Source organism: Petromyzon marinus, chromosome 5 (assembly GCF_048934315.1).
Source record: "Petromyzon marinus isolate PM22_M1 ecotype Great Lakes invasive population chromosome 5, UKy_Petmar_22M1.pri1.0, whole genome shotgun sequence".
Taxonomy (NCBI): domain Eukaryota; kingdom Metazoa; phylum Chordata; class Hyperoartia; order Petromyzontiformes; family Petromyzontidae; genus Petromyzon; species Petromyzon marinus.
Window position 1 is genome coordinate 8,717,932 of NC_133671.1, and position 19,214 is coordinate 8,737,145.

Genomic DNA, 19,214 nt, shown 5'->3' on the forward strand with positions numbered 1-19,214 from the left:
TGTCACTTGGGGATTAATGCCTCTGCTAAACATCTGAGCTGGCACATCGCTGAGGTCTTTGGTTCATTTCCAGATAAAAAAAATTATTCTCAATTAGCTAATTGATCATCTTAAGCATGTGCATCAATATCTTCGAAAAAGTAATCATGCTTTCGGATGGTTGAAGAATATATTTGTACATTGAATATAATTTTTAATTATTGGATTTATGACATGGCAAAAAGGTTGACAACCACAAACGAATGAGTACTGTATGGAGTTGGCTGGAGAGAAAAAAAATCATCGTAATCACTTATGTGGAAAATTTTGCAGAGCCATTCTTGGATGTTGTTAGCTTGAGGCTCTGCTTTTGTGTAGGAGATCTGGAATGACATTAACTTACTCTTTGGTTCTATTCTCTTTTATTTTTATTTTATTTTTTGTTTTTTACGTGACTTTACTGAATAGAACCAAAGAGTATGGATCCTTGCAGTCACGAAAGCTTCAAATCTAGAATTGAAATTAACTTCATGACATAACCAGCCACATGGCTCAGTGGTAGAGCGAGTGGCTCGCAATTGGAAGGTTTATGGTTGACCCAGACCGTCATTCCTCCCGGGGTAAATAAAATGAATACACAGAGTAGTTTTATGTAGAGACTCACCTCTTTCCACAACTCGCTTTGGGGCTGCAAACAGGATATTAGCACCACCTCAACACTCACTTGATTGATATGACTGACATAATATGGATGTAATTGGGAAATCATGTTTATTATTTAAAGTGATCTTTTGTTCCTATTTGAACAACCACCTCCAGTGGTGTTGTGTCGTTCTCCAACGTGACGCGTTGCTCGCCCATCTTGGGGGAGTCCAGGTGGGGTTTCATTTGAAACACGGGTGGAAGTACAAATAAAATGTTCTGTTTTTGGTGAAGAAAATGGCACAGTTGCCCATAATGTCCGGTTTTAGGGATGACTTGAAGGTTTTTTAAAAAAGTGATTTTCAAAGACAATTTCACAGCCTTTTTGGATCTTGTACATTGTGTATCATTGTAACGTGTCTTTGTCTTTACAAAAGTGATGTCACCCGATGCCACCTGACAAGACTTTTGGCAGTAAGAGCATGGACATAATGTGATTTTAGTTGTGTCACGGTCCTGTGATGTAATTTTAGTGATGTGACTACAAGTGATGCCACATTTTTTTCAAAAAAATACGATTACCCGAAATTTTGTATCGAGGCTTAATTTTTCTTACTTTTGCGGCTTAATTCCAAGTAAGAATTGTATGCTTCATCCCAGGTATGACAGCGGCAGGATTCCAGCAGCCCAATTAGGCATTGGCAGGGAAAAGAAAACCTAGCTTCTTGATGCCTTCTTAGTCAGATTGGTTATACAGCTATTCTATGACATGTTGGCTGAGGTTGTTGTACCCACAAGGTTTACACAGTGGATAAAAGTATATCAGTGTTAAATATAATGGAAGGAACTATGGACTTGCCAGTCGTACGTGATATCGTTGACTAGGTTGTTCAGTTTAACGTGACCAGGTTTTTGTCACCCCAATCAAGAATTGTTTTCAAGTCGGTTGTGATTGATGGTGATGCATCTGTGCATTGGGGAAGTGTCTTATTACTTCAGCCTGTTACTGAAATATGTACAATGCTTGTATGTATGTTGAACTTCTTTGGCACCGTATGTAGCCAACCATGCTAATCTGAGGTGCTTACATGAGACAGACAGAATATGCAATATCCCTGCTCTTCTTTTGCCTCTACTTGTTTAATCTATCCACTTTCCAGAATTTAAATTTTGATGTATATTTAACTCTTTAGCGTTTGATGCACCTCATTGATTTAGTCTTATTCAAATGTTTATTAAATGAATGTAAAACATGGTGTAGATTTGTTACGTGCGAATGTTTTTTTTTAAAACCCAGATTGTTGCCCTTTAAAATGAGGCGATGTTACATAAGTCTCATTGGGCTTACATTTCATCACCCGGTTAAGTAAAGGATAATTACATACATAAATATAAAATAGAGACATAAGGAGAATAGAAATACATACGAAGAAGGGTGTATTCACCCGAAACATCATCGTTGAAGGTGGCAGGAGCAGAGTCTCGGGACAGGCATCCGGGGAAGGTGGTGATCGTCCAGCCCCGACACGCAACGAGCAGAGCTCCGGGAGACGGGCACGCCGGCGACCGGGGAGATGCAAGGGTGACGACCACGTCTGCCTCGACGAACAAGGAGGGAGACGACGATGTGCCGGGTGGAGAGATGAAGACAGCGGAGGAAGTGGAAAGACGGCGGTCGCACGGGTGTCTGACACGAGAGAGCGCCGTTCATAGCTTGCAGAAAGGGCCCACAGCCAAGGCACTCGGAGGTGTGACCTGCTTTAAGATTTCTCATGATTGATGTTCAGACCCAGTACGTTTTGCATCCAGACGTTTTTTTATTATGAAAATGCTTCCTCCTGTGCTCGCTCATGCTGATAGTTTCCTTGGAGAATAATAGTTATTATTCTGTGTTTTATGTCAAGTGATTGAGGAAAAATGTGAAGATTTTTTTAAACTGCAAGCTCTCACTGTGCTTATAATTAAGGCAACGATTTTGTCATGGATGTCACGAAAATCATTAATTTGAATAATGAAGTCTGGGAAGTCTTGGAAACGGCTGTTGCAACACACTTCAGCTTAGGCACTTCCAAGGTTGCACAATGGGGAAATCGAACAGTGCTGGCAACCATGAGCAAATCGGCTTGTGGAGGTACACAGAGGGAGTCAGACAGATGCACAGACAGAGACTTGGAGATGTACACGCAGAGAAACGGAGACACAAAGTTATGGAGATACATACAGAGACATGCATATACACAGACGCGGAGATACAGCCTCGGATACAGAGATATGCACACGTGGGTGGTGCGGGGGGGAAGGGTGCACCACTCCATCTTGTTCATTGTTCTTTCTGTGAATTATTGGGGGGGTTTTCCTGCATTTCAGCTGTGAAATTCAAAACAAAAATTACCGTCATTAGACCTCCTTTGCCAGTACCAAATGTAATAATAGGGTTTTTCCCCTTTTTACTGGCAACAAAACTGAAACCTTTTTACAAGGATTCATGTCCGTGACAAAATCGTAGGCTTAATAAAATGATGTAAATGTATTGATCCGTGAAATACTAATTTAGTCTCAAGGCAGCTCTTCAGGAGGGTCTTGCATTCTGATAATTGGCTAATTCCAGGTTGCACAGTGCATTCACCCTTTGCGCAGGGGAGGGATCCTCTGATTTTTTATCTTAAAAGAAATTAGAAAACCGCATACTGGACCTTCAAATCCTTTGTTCTTGAGCTCTGGGTGTTTACGAGCTGCCTGGGCTAAGCTGCCATGTAGAAGATTATCAGGATTAATTGGAAACTCCAAAGACGAGATAAACTTCCTAAACCTCATCTGCAGAGTTGCTGTGTTTGATCAAATAAGTCAATTTGGTCTTTTGTTGAACCTGCAGACGCTTAATCATTCAATGATGCAGCAAAGAAGACTTGTACTATTGCTTTGTTACTCCACTTCAAGGTTTCTAGAGGGTGACTCCTTGTATGCAGTCCCAGGATGAGCTTCAGAATTTTTTTAACAATGTATTTCCCATTTTTATTATCATGTACGGCAAGTTTACTTAGAAATGTAAAGGTTTCTGTCATAGGGATACACTTGTACTATTGCTTTGTTACTCCACTTCAAGATTTCTGGAGGGTGACTTCTTGTATGCAGTCCCAGGATGAGCTTTAGAATTTTTTTTAACTATGTGTGTATTTCCCATTTTGATTGTCATGTACGGCAAGTTTACTTAGAAATTTAAAGGTTTCTGTCATAGGGACAAAAATGGATACAGCAGAGTTAGGGTTAAACTAGGACCGTTGTAGGTGGACTGGAATCGAAATAATCGAAATTAAGAAAGGTACCATAGCAGATTTTGTAGTACTTTGGGAAATGTTAACTTGACGATGAAAAGAAACAGCAATGAGCCTGAAAGAAGATTTATTTAATCAGGGTGTATCTGCTTGCCATGACATGAAACGTGCCCGTTAACATCAACAGTAGAAGAAACACTGAAAAGTGCACAAAAACAGGGACAGGATGCACGCTTGGAATAACATTGAGAGGCAGAAAGAGGAGCACATTTATTGAGAAAAACATGCGCAGATTACGGATATAATCCAAACTCTCAAGCAAAAGTGGGCTTGGGAGGTACGTGTAGCCAGAAGGGATGATGGGCCAGAGGTTCAGAATAATTGTCGTCAAAGAAGTAGAACGCATCTGAGGGTGCATCCACCGATGAGATGGAGCGATTGAATCAGTTCGTGTTCAGGTTCTAGGGTGGAGTATTACCTTACAGAATCCTTCAGAGATGGCAACGGCTTGGAAAACACCTTCATCCAGGAGTGAATTGATCTTGGACGATGATGATATTCCACAGAAACGAGCAATGATGCACTGGCACCCAAGGAGAACAAGCTGATGATGAAACGGGATTCTATTCGTGGTGCGGCCCAGGGTGAGAAACGTGGAGGTGAGGCTTGGAGGAAAGCACGTCCAACCCTTGTATCGGGTAGGCGAACCAGTGAACACGTCCATACGGACTATCTCAGCACAGTGGGAAAGCATTGTTGAGAGCCTGGGTTAAACTCTGGGCAGGCACCAATGAATTAAACCGTCAGCCACCATGGCAGCCATCCGTGAATTATGTTTGCCAACATTGGTGGTCTCAGAACCTCGCACGAATGACTGCACACAAAGCCCATCTTTATACGTTAGATTTGAACCGGGGTTCTCGTCGATGTGAACTAAACTTTCTGCACTGGAGTGAATGTGGTGTTGTTGGCTTGTATTAAAAGGATTGCCTTATGCAGTCATCACAAAAGACGTGCTTCAAGATGTAACAACCTACCCCATCTTGTTCCAGATGCTGAACAAGGTAAAAATGAGAAACCAGTTTCCAAGAAAGCCAAAATTCAGGCAAAAGACACACCCCCTCCCCTGAATAGAGACCCCATTGGTGAGTATCGTTCCTAAAAAACATTCACTTAGTGACCAAAATTTAATAACATAGTGTCTTTGCTGAACAAGTGGGGCCTCACAAGACCACTCGCTTAAGGACCTACAGCCCAGCATAGCTGCACTGCAGATAAGCAGCAGCTGGGTGGAATATCTCCCAGTGCATATTGTGTTGATGAATGAAGGTGCTCGGTTCCTGTGAGTGCTCGCACCATCCTTAAACAGGTGTAGTGACGAACTTGGAAACAGTAAGACTTGGAGGCACTTAGTTAGCAAGCACCATCAGGATAACACTATTATTAAGACCGCCTATTTTCAGTGCCACTACTTAGAACAGTTGGTAGGCTCTCTGACTAGCGGCGCCCCGGGATGGTGAGGATGGAGACGACGACGACGAGAAGAATGGTGACGACGACGAGAAGAATGGTGACGATGGATTTGAGCAGCACGACGGGGATCCTTCTTTCAGCAACAGCCACGAGGTCTCCTACAGGGGCCCCTCATACTCTCAGCGTGGCCTCGCTCCGCCCCGGCCACGCCCCCTTTCTGAAACCTACTAGCGAGTTCCCGAGGCTTCCCGATTGGCCCCTTCTGTGACCTTTCCCCTAGATCCCCCTCTCGTGTATATCATGGCCTGCTGACGTCAGTACCGCCATACACCGCAGATCCCCTTTTTCGGCAACAGCCAGCACTTATGCTACTACATAGGTTAACCGACACTGAGTCTAATGAACCCCCTCACTAATGGCTGCCCCCTGCCACTTTTTTTTGTAGGAGTGGAATTCATGCTGTCGGGCTTCTATTGCAAACTGTGCTCCAGTTTCTTCTCAAAGGAAGACTTCGTCAGGAAGCACTGCCACAAACACCAGCACCAACAAAACCTGCAGGCATGTATCTTGGCTACAGTAGTAATGGGAGAGTTGTCTCGTTATGCAGATGCCTCTCTTGTAATTACACTTTGGGTATTAGCACTTCTCCACACTTGTCATAACTGGGCCCAGTAATGTACTTAAAACAGTTTGCATGGATTATGTGAGATACTCCAGAAGTAATGTCTCCCATTTTTTCTCTCTTTGAACCTTGTATTTAACTGATACTAAATGTTAGAGATGTATTCATAAGAATGTCTAGAACATGTCTACGTTTCAACTTGGTTTCCATTATAGTTCTCTGCACTCGCACCAATATTTAATAAGGATCAGCATTCCAACACACTAAGGGGGTTGATCAAAGTCTCGTGATCATTTGTAAACAGCATCCTATACAGCAGTGCCATTTTCAGAATGTTGACCACACAGGTAATCTTCATGTTTCAAATAGCTGGAAACCTGATGGTACTGGATCTGGGCTCTATGGTGGATGGGGCAGCATGGTCCTCCCCAATTGTGTAGTGGCCTTTGATATTCTCCAGCTTGTGTGTGCTCTGGTTTTGTGTTTAATGAGGGAGTTTTCCATCTGACAAATGTTTCTTTAATCTTTCCAAGAATTAGAATCCAACATTTTTAATCAGTTCAATAAACAGTTCTTGAGGGAAAAAAAGGCATTGTTCTTGCAGTATCCCTCTTAGCTTCAAAATTTAGTAACAATCCGTGTGGCTGTAGCCAGAACCTTGCTTTTGATGAGGCCAACATGGGCCCTAGGGAGACAAAGGTAGCTGAGCATGTGTTCTGTTGGCAATAATCACACCCTCATGTGCTGAGTTGGTCGCAATAGATTCTTGCTCACAACATTTGTCCTCAACGTTACGCTAAAATGTTACGCTAAAAAAGGACATCTTTTGGGTAATTCACATTGTGGCTCTTGATAGAAGATTTTATCCAGCATATTTATTCCTACATGATGCATCTATCCATCTGACTTCCACGCCACTGGATTGAAAGGTTGCCTCGGCACAATTCCGATGATTATAAGAACGTGCAGTAGCCAATATCCTCCAGATTGTTTCAGAAACAGTGATGTGTTGCATCTTTTTTGTCTGCTTTTAGAAAAAAGAAACTCGGTAAAGGAGTCCAAAAGGAGCCAACACAGGAAGTGGCGGGGAGAGTCACAGGAAAAGTTAAGTTTCTGCCTGGGCAAGACTCGACTACCGAGATGCAAATCGTTAACCATGGCTATGGAGTGGTTGTGCGGTACTGGAAAAGAGGCATTGTGTGTCCACTTCTAAGGAGATCCTGAGTTTAAATCTTGACAGACATCTGTGACCAAATAAGTTTTAGCGAACTTATGTATGTATGTATGCTGAACTTCTTTCGCACTGTACAAATCCAACCATGCTAATCGGAGGTGCGACGCAGAAGTTATAACAACGCAGAAGTTTGATTTCAATTGGTTCTATTGATTTATCGTAAGCCAGCTTATGAGAGCTGAATTTGGTATAAATTTGTATCCGATGATCGTCAAGTGGTAGACCACTTACATAGCATGTGTACAGTATGAAGGAAGCAGCAGTCTTCAGGTTTTTTTGGTGATAAGATCTTTTGAGATAGCAAGAGTAGTTTTGTGATCTCTTTTCAGCATTATCTATCAACGAAGTGATGAAAATGGAACAAGACGCTTCATGTCACTCCTTTATAATGGGGAATCGGTGCTGTAATGAGCAATTAATATATTAAATGTTTATTTTGTTTAAACCCAGGTTTTATCTAGGAGTGGAATAGGAAAAATAATATTACAATGTAGCCGATTTAGTTTCAGTAAGGTTTGAAATATAAAACTGAATTCCAGATTACGAAGTGACAGAGCTATAAAGTTTGTTTTCTCTCTTCGACAATACCTTACCTAAGAAAGCCGCTTGCTGGTAAGGTTTTTTTTAAATATAAAAACATTCAGGAAAAAAAAACTATTTCCTCCTTAGTAGTGCTGAATTGTATTTTCCTAAAAGCATACGAAAATAACAACTTAAATTATTCATTGTTACATTCAAGGTGCACCTCTAGCTCTCGTCACACAACTCATGCAGATGTCAGTAGTTAAAAGAATACCCAATTCGACTTTTTAAAGATCCCCGCAGTAGTGCGTGGCCCAATCCAAGGGTAAAAATCGCCCTTGGATTACAAGCGCCTGCGAAAACTTGTTAATTATAAGTGCACCATTCCATGTGACTTTTGCATTGCCTGTGAATGATTATTCAGTTGTTTTCTAACTGTTAACCTTGGTTTAATAAATTTTGTTGTTGATTATAAAACGCATTGTGGCCCACGGGAGACGCCGCTAATCAGCTGGCGCCCAGCTTGGCGACATCCCCCCGCGGCTGCATCCCCCCAAACCCCCACCTCTCCCCCTCCTTTCCCCATGATGAAATACACACGCCACAATACATATGACATCATCCTACAGATGGCCATTGCACCCCCCCCAACCCTTGTTTCCCCCCCCCCATTATCGGTTGGACGCACCCACACAATAGGTCCTGTTGAGGTCACTTGGCTGAGCAGGTTTTAATCCATGCCATTGCAGACAATGATAAAAGGCTTCCTGACCATCTGGGAATTTGCTTGAGCTCAAGGTAATAATTAACAGTGGGCGCAGGTGGAATCGGACTCCTTAGTGTGTTACATTGTAACTTAAAACTTTCGTGAATGCAGGAATTCATTATTTGGTTCTTTCGGTAAAGTCACGTAGATAGAAAAATAATAACAAAAAATAAAGTAAAAAAATAATTTAAAAAACCACTCGTGTAGACTGTAGCCTGGTTCTTAATCGGAGTGCGTGTACTGGCAGTCTATAATGTAGCCTGTAGCAATGGTTATTAAGCTGGGTGAGCGTACTGGCAGTCTATAATGTAGACTTATTCTTGGTTCTTTCGGTAATAAAAATAAAATAAACATAAACAAAAAACCACGACGTTTCGATCACAACACAAGCGATCGTCTTCAGGAGGAAAGAGGGGGGAGGTCACCGAAGGCAACCGTGTCAAAGTATATTATCACAAATAATTGCCAGTCCCCCATGGTGAGTTATACATTCCCAGCGCTGGGTGAGGGCGGAGTGAAAGGGCAGGGGAAGGAGCCCAATGGGAGGCAGGAATGATTTACAGGCGCAAGTAAGCGCACGATTGGCTGTGCAGAGATCACAGGTCCAAGCCTTTGATGCGAGGACATGAGAACCATGAGACGGAGGGTAGTGCTGTGATTAGCTAGGTGTGGGAGTGTGCTTGGACACCATCGAGTAGTGTGTGTGACGTACGTCGGGGTGTGGTGCGATGCGCGCTCATCCCGGACAGCCTCAGTCAACCAACATGTTTTTTCAAGACGATGTTAATGGAGGCGCCAGTTACCTGGGCGACAGGCGTGGTCTGACGAGGTGGATGAGAGGGAAGAGGAGAGGGTGGCATCCCACCCTCCCCGTGAGGTCGACGGGGTGGATGTCGAGCCTCACAGTATCATTGTTAATTCTGTAATTGCATTATGGTTTACTTTGATTGTCTTCCTATGCTGTTGTTGCTTTGAAGGCCGGTGTGGAATTTATGTAATCTGGACTTGCAGAGGGTGTTTGGCTGGTTTCACACCTTCCTTCAAACAACCATCATTGAGTATTGTACTCACTAAATTGTGCCTATTTCACTTACCCCAGGGTGATGATGGGATCAAAGTGAGGTTGCAGCTTATTTGCGCATTGTTTACAATAAGTGTATTTTAAAAGAAAGTGGTGAAAGGATACTTAGGCGGATGACAATTAGCAAATATAATAACAATATAAAATAACAAGGGATGTGTAGAGTAGCTTGCCAGTGTTGTCCATAATGTGGGAACGGCGCTTGAGAAAGCATGATCTACTTGTGTTGGATGAATTAAGAAATTTATGGAGGTGAAATTATTTAGGTGGTTTAATCATCTGCTGACAGAATATTAGCGAGGTTAACCACCGTGGAGATTGAGCAAAGAAATAAAGTAGAGATTAATTGCGTCATTGCAGGATCATGGGGTATGGTGATGGTTACAGTGACAGGAGGGGGCAGGGCTCCGAGATAGTAAGCCAGGCAAGGAGAGTTGCGAGAGAGATTGTCGAGAGAGGGGCGGGAGCTGAGCCCAGAGGAGTATAGAGGGGAACGGGGCTCGGGGCTGCCGTGGGGAGTCAAGTCCGGATCGTCGTCGCTGCGATCATCGCTGTCATTGTCGCTGGCTACATCGACGTCTCCCTATATAGTCAACCAGCTGTATAGAGAACGTCGTGTAGTAGCTACATGTAGTCAGCCTACGTCCTTCTGTGACACTTGAATAAATATAAAACATCAAGACATCGTCTCCGAGTGCTACATTACATCTGGTGGCTGGAGTGGCTAAAATAGAATTGTCTAAGAAGTTAAAATGTATATGAGGATGACAACCAGGGGACCCCCCAGGCAGCCCCGGGAACCGGGGTCCCGGTGACCGACCCCGCGGGTGCGGGATGGACAGCGCCGTAGACGGAGGTGGGAGCCGCTCCTCCCCAGCAACAAGCCACGGAGGGGTGGCGGGAGCTGGCGGCTCAGGTGGACCTACTCCACTCCACCATCGCACTCCGGCAGCGAGGTGTCAGGCTGGAAAAGATGGGGTTGGCATTGAAGATGGGTGTTGTGCTGCCGGTGGCCGAGGAGGACACACAATCATCCAGGTGCCTGCAGGTAGAATAGAACATGCGGCAGTGATCTCGGGTGGCTGCGTCGACTGGGGAACCTGGGCCAGGTGACGGCACGGCCGCCCGATCAACATGGGCTGCCGCGAGGCCAGCGGAGGAAGGTCCAGAGCCAGTGGGAGGGGTGGTGGCAGCTGTACGCGGATGGGACCGGCGGCGAGAGGAGACATCGCGATGACCCCTGGAGTGGCGATCCCAGGAGGAAGCGATCCCTCCGCTGCGGAGATCCACAGTCACCTGCTTCCGCTGTGGCAGCTCGGACACTTCGCGCGGGGGTGCCAGAATGACGCCCGGACATCGTCGGCTTCGCCGACATCCTCTGTCCCGTCGACAACTACAGCCCAGCCCCGACAGGCATCTCCACCCCTCATCCCCTTGGCATGGCAGGCGACTGGCAAGTGCAGCCGGCAAATGGGTGGCCGAATTCAGGCCCAAAGTGGAGAAAGCTGGCGTGCCGAGTGGTAACAGCTGCAGCAGGGCCGTCGGCGGTAGCCGGGTCCATCAAGGGGGTGGAAGTACGTGTCTTGGTGGACACCGGTGCCTCGGCTACTATTATATCCAAAATAATTTTGGAATCGCTGCCATTGATAAATCGTGTGATGCCCGGTGGTAAATGCGTGCATGGCGGCTAATGGAGGGAGTATGGGAATTGTGGGGCAGATAGAGGCCTGCATCAAAATTGTGGAAATTGAGATGTCAGGACCAGTATTGATCTCAAAGACGCTGGCGGTGCCTTACCTCTTGGGCACTGACTTTTTTATATGCTCCTGAATTTTTTTACCAACCAGAGGTGTGTTCAGATGCTGTCAGAGCGGCGCGTATTTTTTTTTTATTCCCTGCATCAGCGTGCAGTGGAGAATGTCACAGTTCAGGCCCTGGTAAGGGAATCTCTAGAGATCCTGCTGGGGCGCAAACTATTTTGCGGGGGAATCCGGAACCGTTTCTACAGGTCCTTAATGTGGGTGTAGGACCAGCTGTAGTTCAGGCAGGAACGGTGCTGGCCCATGCAGCAGCGGCAGGTAGCGAGGCTTTCGACTCCTCCGCATAAGCATTTATTGGCGTGGTAGAGCAGGCAGTTGAGGACGATGAGAAATGGATGAACAAATTGTGTGATGAGAACCAAAAATTGTACCAGGTGCAGCGGCTTGAGTTGCAATCGCTACTGCGGGAGTTTTATTTCATGCTCAGTAAAGGCAAATTTGACATTAGCCGTACCTCCTTGCTGCAACACCATATTGACACGGGAAATGCAGCCCCTATTCGACAAAACCCATATAGATTGAGCCCGCTGGAAAAAAAATATACACAGGCAGTGGAGGAAATGTTAGCGGCAGACATTATTTCTCCCTCCACTAGCCCTTGGGGAGCTCCTGTTTTGCTGGTAAAGAAGGCCGATGGAACCCTGCGGTTTTCCGTCGATTTTCGGAAATTTAATCAAGTTTCAGTCGCAGACGCATACCCGCTTTCACGAATGGACGATTCCCTGAATGCGTTGTCGGGCGCTCGGTGTTTCTCAACATTAGACCTGTTGTCGGGTTTTGGCAACTTCCCCTGGATGAGTCATCCAAGCTGAAAACAGCATTCCGAACACCCCAGGGATTGTACCACTTTATTTGCCTTCCGATGGGGTTGCATTCAGCCCCTGCCACATTTCAGAGGTTAATCGAATTGGTTCTAGCAGGCCTGCAGTGGGACTCGTGCCTCATTTATCTTGACAATGTCATTGTATTTGGCCACACTTTTGAGGAAGCACTTGCAACAGTTGCGTTCTGTGTTTTCTAGGGTATGGTCGGCTAATCTCAAATTAAAACCCGCCAAGTTCCATTTGTTGCAAACATTGGTGCGATATTTGGGTCACATCGTGAGTGATTCCGGAATAGCGACAGACCCCGACAAAATGGTGTATGTGCGCAACTGGCCATATCTCAAGTCGGTAGGGGAAGTGCACAGTTTTGTCGGGTTTCCGTCCTACCGGCAGTTCGTCCCACAATTTGCAATGGTTGCAAAACCCCTCCATGCTTTAACTGCGAAGGGCCAGAAGTTTAGATGGGAGGAGGAGGCCGCGTTTGTTGCATTACGCGAACTCCTTGCCAGCGCGCCTCCCCTTGAGTATTGACGTTCATTTTGGACACAGATGCGAGTGACACGGGCATAGGGGCTGTCCTGTCAAGTAAAGAGTCGAGAGAGTGGTGGCGTACGGGAGTTGCGTCCTGTCGACCGCGGAGCAGCTTTACTGCATAACACGGAGGAAACTGTTGGTCATGGTACACTTTATGCAACAGTACAGACACTACCTTTACGGGAGGGGCTTCGTGGTCCGCACGGATCACGCTGCCCTCCAGGACTCCCTACATGTAGACCAGCCCTCCAGCCAGCTTTCACGCTGGCTGGTCTATCGAAAGGGGTTATGGCACAGTAATGCTGATGCACTATCCCAATTGCCGTGGAGCGAACGGTGTACATGTTCATCGGGTACGGGGCAGTGTAAACTGCTGGTGGCAAAGTCGTTAGACGTCATGGCGATGTTAAGTGACACTGCACCTGTCGGGGAGGTCGCGAAAAGGGATAAAGCATTAAGCCTCATGCATGCAGAGTGGGGACAGCTGTAGTTGGAGGATGTTTCATTATTTAAATTGCGGCGGCGTGCCGAGCAGGAGCATGGAAAACCTGGCCCCGTGATGGTCTCGCTGATTGTCCTTCGGGAAGGACTACTTATGCGGTGGGACGAAGGGTTGCAGCGTATTGGCATTGTAGTTCCCACTGCCCTGCGGGGTAAGCTAATGCAGGCGCTGCACGAAGAGAAATTGTTATACCTCGGCTTTCGAAAAACGTTGCTAACCCTGCAAAGAGACTTTTTTTTGGCTGGGAATGTCGGATGATGTGTACCATCTTGTTATGGGTTGCACCAACTGCGCGTCGGAAACCACCTGCCAATTAGTGTCCACCCCAATTTCAGTCCATCACAGTGTCCCAAGTCAATGAGCTGGTCGCGTTTGACATTCTGGGACTCTTCCCCTGTACACAAAAAGGGAATAAATTCCTCCTTGTCTGGGTGGAATATTTTTCCCAGTGGACAATGCAACGGCTATAGACGCAGCAGACAGCTGCGTCTATAGCCGATGCATTTTTGCACGGCTATGTGATGGACGAAGGGGCTCTTGAGCAGTTCCTTAAGTACCAGGGCAGGAATTTTTCCTCTAAGCTGCTGCGCGAGGTGTGCAACGTGATGGGCACGAAAAAGATTCGGACGTTGCCTTACCATCCTCAGACAGATGGCATGATAAAACGCCTCAACAGGATCTTGACATCGATGCTTTGCCAGGCAGTCAATCAGGCGCAAACAGATTGGGACTTGTACGTTCCTGGGGTCCTTGCAGCATATAGGATGGCCCCTCATGCCTACATGGGATTTTCCCGTTTTAATATATGGGCGGGAAAACGAACCCCCAATCGCGGTTCAATTGGGCATGGCCTCCGGGAAAAGAAGTCGACCATGCCCGTGCCCCTGCAAGTCACGCTGGATTGGGTATCAGAAGCACACGAGGCAGCCAGAGAAAACTCTGCCAGGGTACAGGCCGCTAATGAAAATAACGCGGCCCACCGGGCGCACGTACTCCCGAGGACAATAGGGGACACAGCATGGTTGCACTGCCCGCAAGTGTCACTGCATACATCACCTTCTTTGGTTCTTTCGGTAAAGTCACGTAGAATGATAATAAAATAATAAATTGATAAAATAAAATAACACAATAATATTCTCACAACGTTTCGGCCACAACACAAGCGGCCTTCATCAGGTGAAGGGGGCGAGACTGTCTGGTAGGACAGCGCTGGAGTGAAAGAGCCACGTTCAGATATGGCCTTTAAGCTGTGTGAGAGGAACAAAGCGCCTTGACAAAGGAATTAGCATATAATTTAGCATTGAAATGGCTGAATGATTAGCTTGTGACTGGTCACAGAAATAGCTATGTTAAAAGTTAAAGCATACACACCCGCAGAGGCACCCATTGTTAAAGGGATTAGCATAGAATTTAGCATTGAAATAGCTAAGTTAAGGCATACACATCCGCAGAGGCACCCCTTGACAATGGAATTAGCATAGAATTTAGCAAAGCTATCTCAATGCTAAATTCTATGCTAATTCCATTGTCAAGGGGTGCCTCTGCGGATGTGTATGCCTTAACTTAGCTATTTCAATGCTAAATTCTATGCTAATCCCTTTAACAATGGGTGCCTCTGCGGGTGTGTATGATTTAACTTTTAACATAGCTATTTCTGTGACCAGTCACAAGCTAATCAATCAGCCATTTCAATGCTAAATTATATGCTAATTCCTTTGTCAAGGCGCTTTGTTCCTCTCACACAGCTTAAAGGCCGTATCTGAACGTGGCTCTTTCACTCCAGCGCTGTCCTACCAGACAGTCTCCCCCCCTTCACCTGATGAAGGCCGCTTGTGTTGTGGCCGAAACGTCGTGAGAATATTATTGTGTTATTTTATTTTATCAATTTATTATTTTATTATCATTCTACGTGACTTTACCGAAAGAACCAAAGAAGATGAATCATTGCAGTCACGAAAGCTTTAAATCGAAATGCATACATCACCTTAAATTGCACCGGCCATGTCAAGGCCCTGTGGAAATTATAGAAATTAAGCGCCCACAGTGTGTGCGAGTGTAGGCGGAATGTCGCCTTTGGTTTGTCCACCCATTGTGCCTAAAACCTTATGTGCATCCCCAGTTTGATAGCTCATCGCCAACATCTGCGCGGCCGATGTCTGGTGTGTCCGGCGAGTCAGGGCTGCTGGACAAAGGAAGAGTACGCCGGAAAAAATGCATTGTGCCGCCCGCAGCTTCCAAAGCCTCTGATGTCGGGGGAGCTCCAGGATTCCACCACGGGCAATGGAACGCCGGCAGGAGACCGGGTGGTTTCTTCCAGGTTGACCAAAGAGGAGCCCACCCCTTCCAGGCTTGTGTACAAGCCCCCAGTTTGCGAGCCCCTGTTGCCGTTGGAGGTTCAGCAACCCGCCCGGAGTAATGGGCCGGCATCAAGGACCCGGTCGAAGTGCTTGACATTCCGTTCGCGGATCACCGGAATTTGCGTTGTGGTAATGTTCATCGGTTGCTGCGTTGATTGCGTTGGTTTGCCCCACTTGTATTTCGGAATGTAGGTTTTTTTTCTCTTGGGTGAGTCGGGTTATACCGCTCATTCGTCCTAATACGCGTTGTGTTCGTCGGTCTTCGGGTTGTTTTTAATACAGATGGTTCTGCCCTAATGTTACATAAAAAAATCAATGTTAGCCTGGATGGCTATTTTTTGTTAGAAAGGGGGAGGGGGGGTTATTTAAGGACAGTGCTCGGCTTAGTGGCCACGGGTGATGGAATACAGTGACAGGAGGGGGCAGGGCTCCGAGAGAGTAAGCCAAGGAGAGCTGCGAGACAAAGGGTCGAGAGAGGGGCGAGAGCTAAGCCTAGAGTATAGAGGGGGACTGGGGGAACAGGGCTCGGGGCTGTCGTGGGGAGTTGGGGTAGGGATCATTGTCACTGCAATTGTCTCTGTCCTCATCGTTGTCGGCGTCGCTGTTATCGTCGTCATCGTCTAATTTATTACGTCAACATCGTCGCTGGCGGCTACATTGACATCTCCCAAAAAAGTCAACCAGCTATATAGGGAACATCGTGTAGTAGCTATATTTAGTAAGCCTACGTCCTTTTGTGACAAATAAATATAAAACATCAAGACAGCGTCTCCAAGTGCTACATTACATATGTGTTGTGAGTCCAACTGAGTCGCAGACGTTCCTTTTAGAGGCATCACATATTTGTAACACGTAACACAAGGGGTACTACCCCTTCACCAGATACAGCCTAGGGTGGTGACCACCCAGCTAACTACTCTATACAGAGGAGTTACTACTACGAAGGGTTGGGTCCCTAATCGGCCCGACCACGTGTTTGCCTCGAAGACGTAGAGCTTCCAGCTTGAGATGTAGGGCTTCAGCTGGTGGACGTGGAGCTTCAGCTTGTAAAATTCAGCGACCCTGGTCCCTCTCAGGGACCCGCCTTATATCCTCCTACGGTCGGGGCTGCTCCGCCCTGGGCCCTGTCCGCTTTTTGGAGCCTTCTCGATCCCTCTCGAGAGCTCTACCTGGACACGTGATCACCCCCTAGTCCCCCCACCTAGGGGCCTCTCTATGGACACTCTAGATCACGTGTCTGTAGGGTCAACCAGAGTGCCATGGCCCGGGGCAACCCTGCCCTTGGGCTGACACTCTCCCGCTCCCCCTCGTGGGAGCCCCCACCACACGCTATGCGTGGTGCCCGCAATATCCGCTAGGGCTGGTACTACACCCGCCCACAGGTTGTATGTGATGACAGTGCATCGCGTGGCCTGGCCCTCTCAGGCCAGCACCATACAGTGACATCCCTCACCTGATGTCACTACATATGTAAGAAACATTGTGGTAGGAATCTCCACCCATTTTTAGATATAAAAGAGTTGGGGAAATCACTAAAGGATAGTTTCTAAACGGCATTCGTTAACTTTTTCAGGGTTAGGTCAGGATCAAAGTTTCGAGTGAAATCATGATGCGGATAAGAACTGCACGAATGTTGGCCATGTCTTTCATGAATTTGGTAAATTTCCTACAGTTTTAACCGCCATTATTGTGCAAGAGGAGAGCAATGCAAAACTCAAAACATTCTATGTGTAGTGATGCAGTTCGGAGACAGTAATAGGAGGCATTTTTATTCTTACACACAATGGGGACTATACGCACCCTACGTGGGTGTACACTAAATATATCACACACAACTGTCTATTGTCGACGGCACTATCTAGCTAGAACAGTTGGCAGGCTGTCTAGCTAGCGGCGTCCAGCGATAGTGAAGACGGTGGCGGCGACGATGGTGGCGAGACAACAGCACGGCGAGGGAATCCACTTCCAGCAACAACCCCGAGCTTGGTCTTGCTTTGCCCTGGCCACGCCCCCCTTCTGGAACCTACTAGCAGGTTCCCGGGTTTTCTCTGCCCTAGTTGTCTTCCCCCCGTGCATACTGTCACTTGCTAACGTGTGCACTGCCGTACACTGTAGTTACCACTTTCAGTCAGCGGCCAGCACTATTACTCGACATATGGAAGGAGGAAGCTGGTCACGTCATGCTCGCAAACTCCTTGCTCATTCCCCTGCACTTTCCCTGACAGAAAATCTGACTCCCTGGGGACTGAGGCATATGCAGATATGTGAACATCCAAATAAATAACGACACAAATCAGTAAATAGACAAAAAAGCTCAAACTGCTCTAAATTTGGGAAAATGCCTCGAGGTAAGTATAGTAATACACCGGTTTACGTATCCCCCTTTTACATCGTTTCGCAAATGTCACCACTTTATAAACACCGCTACCTGATTTGCATTACCTAGATCCAAACTTTCGTCGCTGAAAGAATCATCCATCCTTTTTTGTATCCATCCCTTTGGCCTTCACCTCCACCTACCCTGTACACAAACAACTTTGCATCGCGCGTAAAGAAATGTACCGTACTGTCGAGTATAATATATTGTACAGCTTTTTTAAAAATGATTTTTATAGTGAACTCTATCCTATTGTACACTATAATTCGTGTTCGAATTTTTTACTGTACGCTAGTGTTGAATACAGTGTTTTTAGTAATTTAATAGAGTGTGGTCTAGGATGAAGATGAACACAGCTTCACCATACCATCTGTCGTAGAAAAATTGCTTTGATTTACGTCGTTTAGATATTCATCGTCGCACCTTTCAGGAATGTGTCCCCGACTTGAAACGGGGTATTCCCGTAATTAAGAATATAGTACTGTACATCACTATGTGGTTTCGTAGATGAAACTAAAATCCTCCAAATAAAACAAGGGGCACTAAATGGGACAGCTTACATGTGTAGTGGGTTCCACAGAGGTGCACACTCGAACTTGGAAGCAATACGTTTATTATTAATACAATGGGGTAACTGTATAACCACTTGAGGGGATAACGACATAGGGTGGTAACGACCACGCGTAACTATATAACCACTCGACGGGATAACGACTTAGGGTGGTGACCACCATGGATAACTATATACTAGAACCAGGTCAGCTAACACCCTGCCTGGTCCACGATGCCGTGCGTGAAGAGCGAAGACCGAAGACGTAGCCGGTGGATTCCATTCCCAGGGACGAACAGCCAAGATCGCTCTCGGGACTCGGCCTTTATTGGCTGCCGCGTGACCAGGCTCCACCCTTGGCCACGCCCTCTTCCAGATCCTTCTCGGAGATTCTGGGCCCACATCACGTGTCCCTCTCACCTCTTTGGCCCCCGTTACTACCTCATTCAGTCATGTGCCTTCTCGGGTTCACCCAGACTACCATGTCCTCACCCGACCTCTCTCTCGCTGTCACCCGAACTATGCCCCCTAGGGGCCCTTACATTTCGTACTCATCCCGGTGCTAGAGAAAGACTCCACACCTTATCTCGATACTGGCGATACACCACAGAGACACTATACATGCCACTACACATGTGTAAAGACAGTACGGAGCGATA

At 46.4% G+C, this 19,214-nt stretch overlaps 1 protein-coding gene across 4 annotated transcripts in view; it reads left to right on the forward strand.

Moving 5' to 3' along the window:
* Positions 1 to 10,273, forward strand: part of LOC116939004 (uncharacterized) — a 34,495-nt gene extending 24,222 nt beyond the window's left edge. For 3 of the 4 annotated variants that reach the window (XM_032946835.2, XM_032946836.2, XM_032946840.2), the window contains 5 exons: positions 2,087 to 2,369; positions 4,460 to 4,552; positions 4,946 to 5,038; positions 5,812 to 5,924; positions 7,023 to 10,273. In XM_032946835.2, coding sequence (XP_032802726.2) covers positions 2,087 to 2,369; positions 4,460 to 4,552; positions 4,946 to 5,038; positions 5,812 to 5,924; positions 7,023 to 7,040 — 600 coding nt within the window. In that variant the 3' untranslated portion in view covers positions 7,041 to 10,273. Of the gene's footprint in view, positions 1 to 2,086; positions 2,370 to 4,459; positions 4,553 to 4,945; positions 5,039 to 5,811; positions 5,925 to 7,022 lie in introns of those variants that run through there. The other variant, XR_012935686.1, reaches the window with a different exon arrangement.
* The last annotated feature ends 8,941 nt before the right edge of the window (positions 10,274 to 19,214 follow it).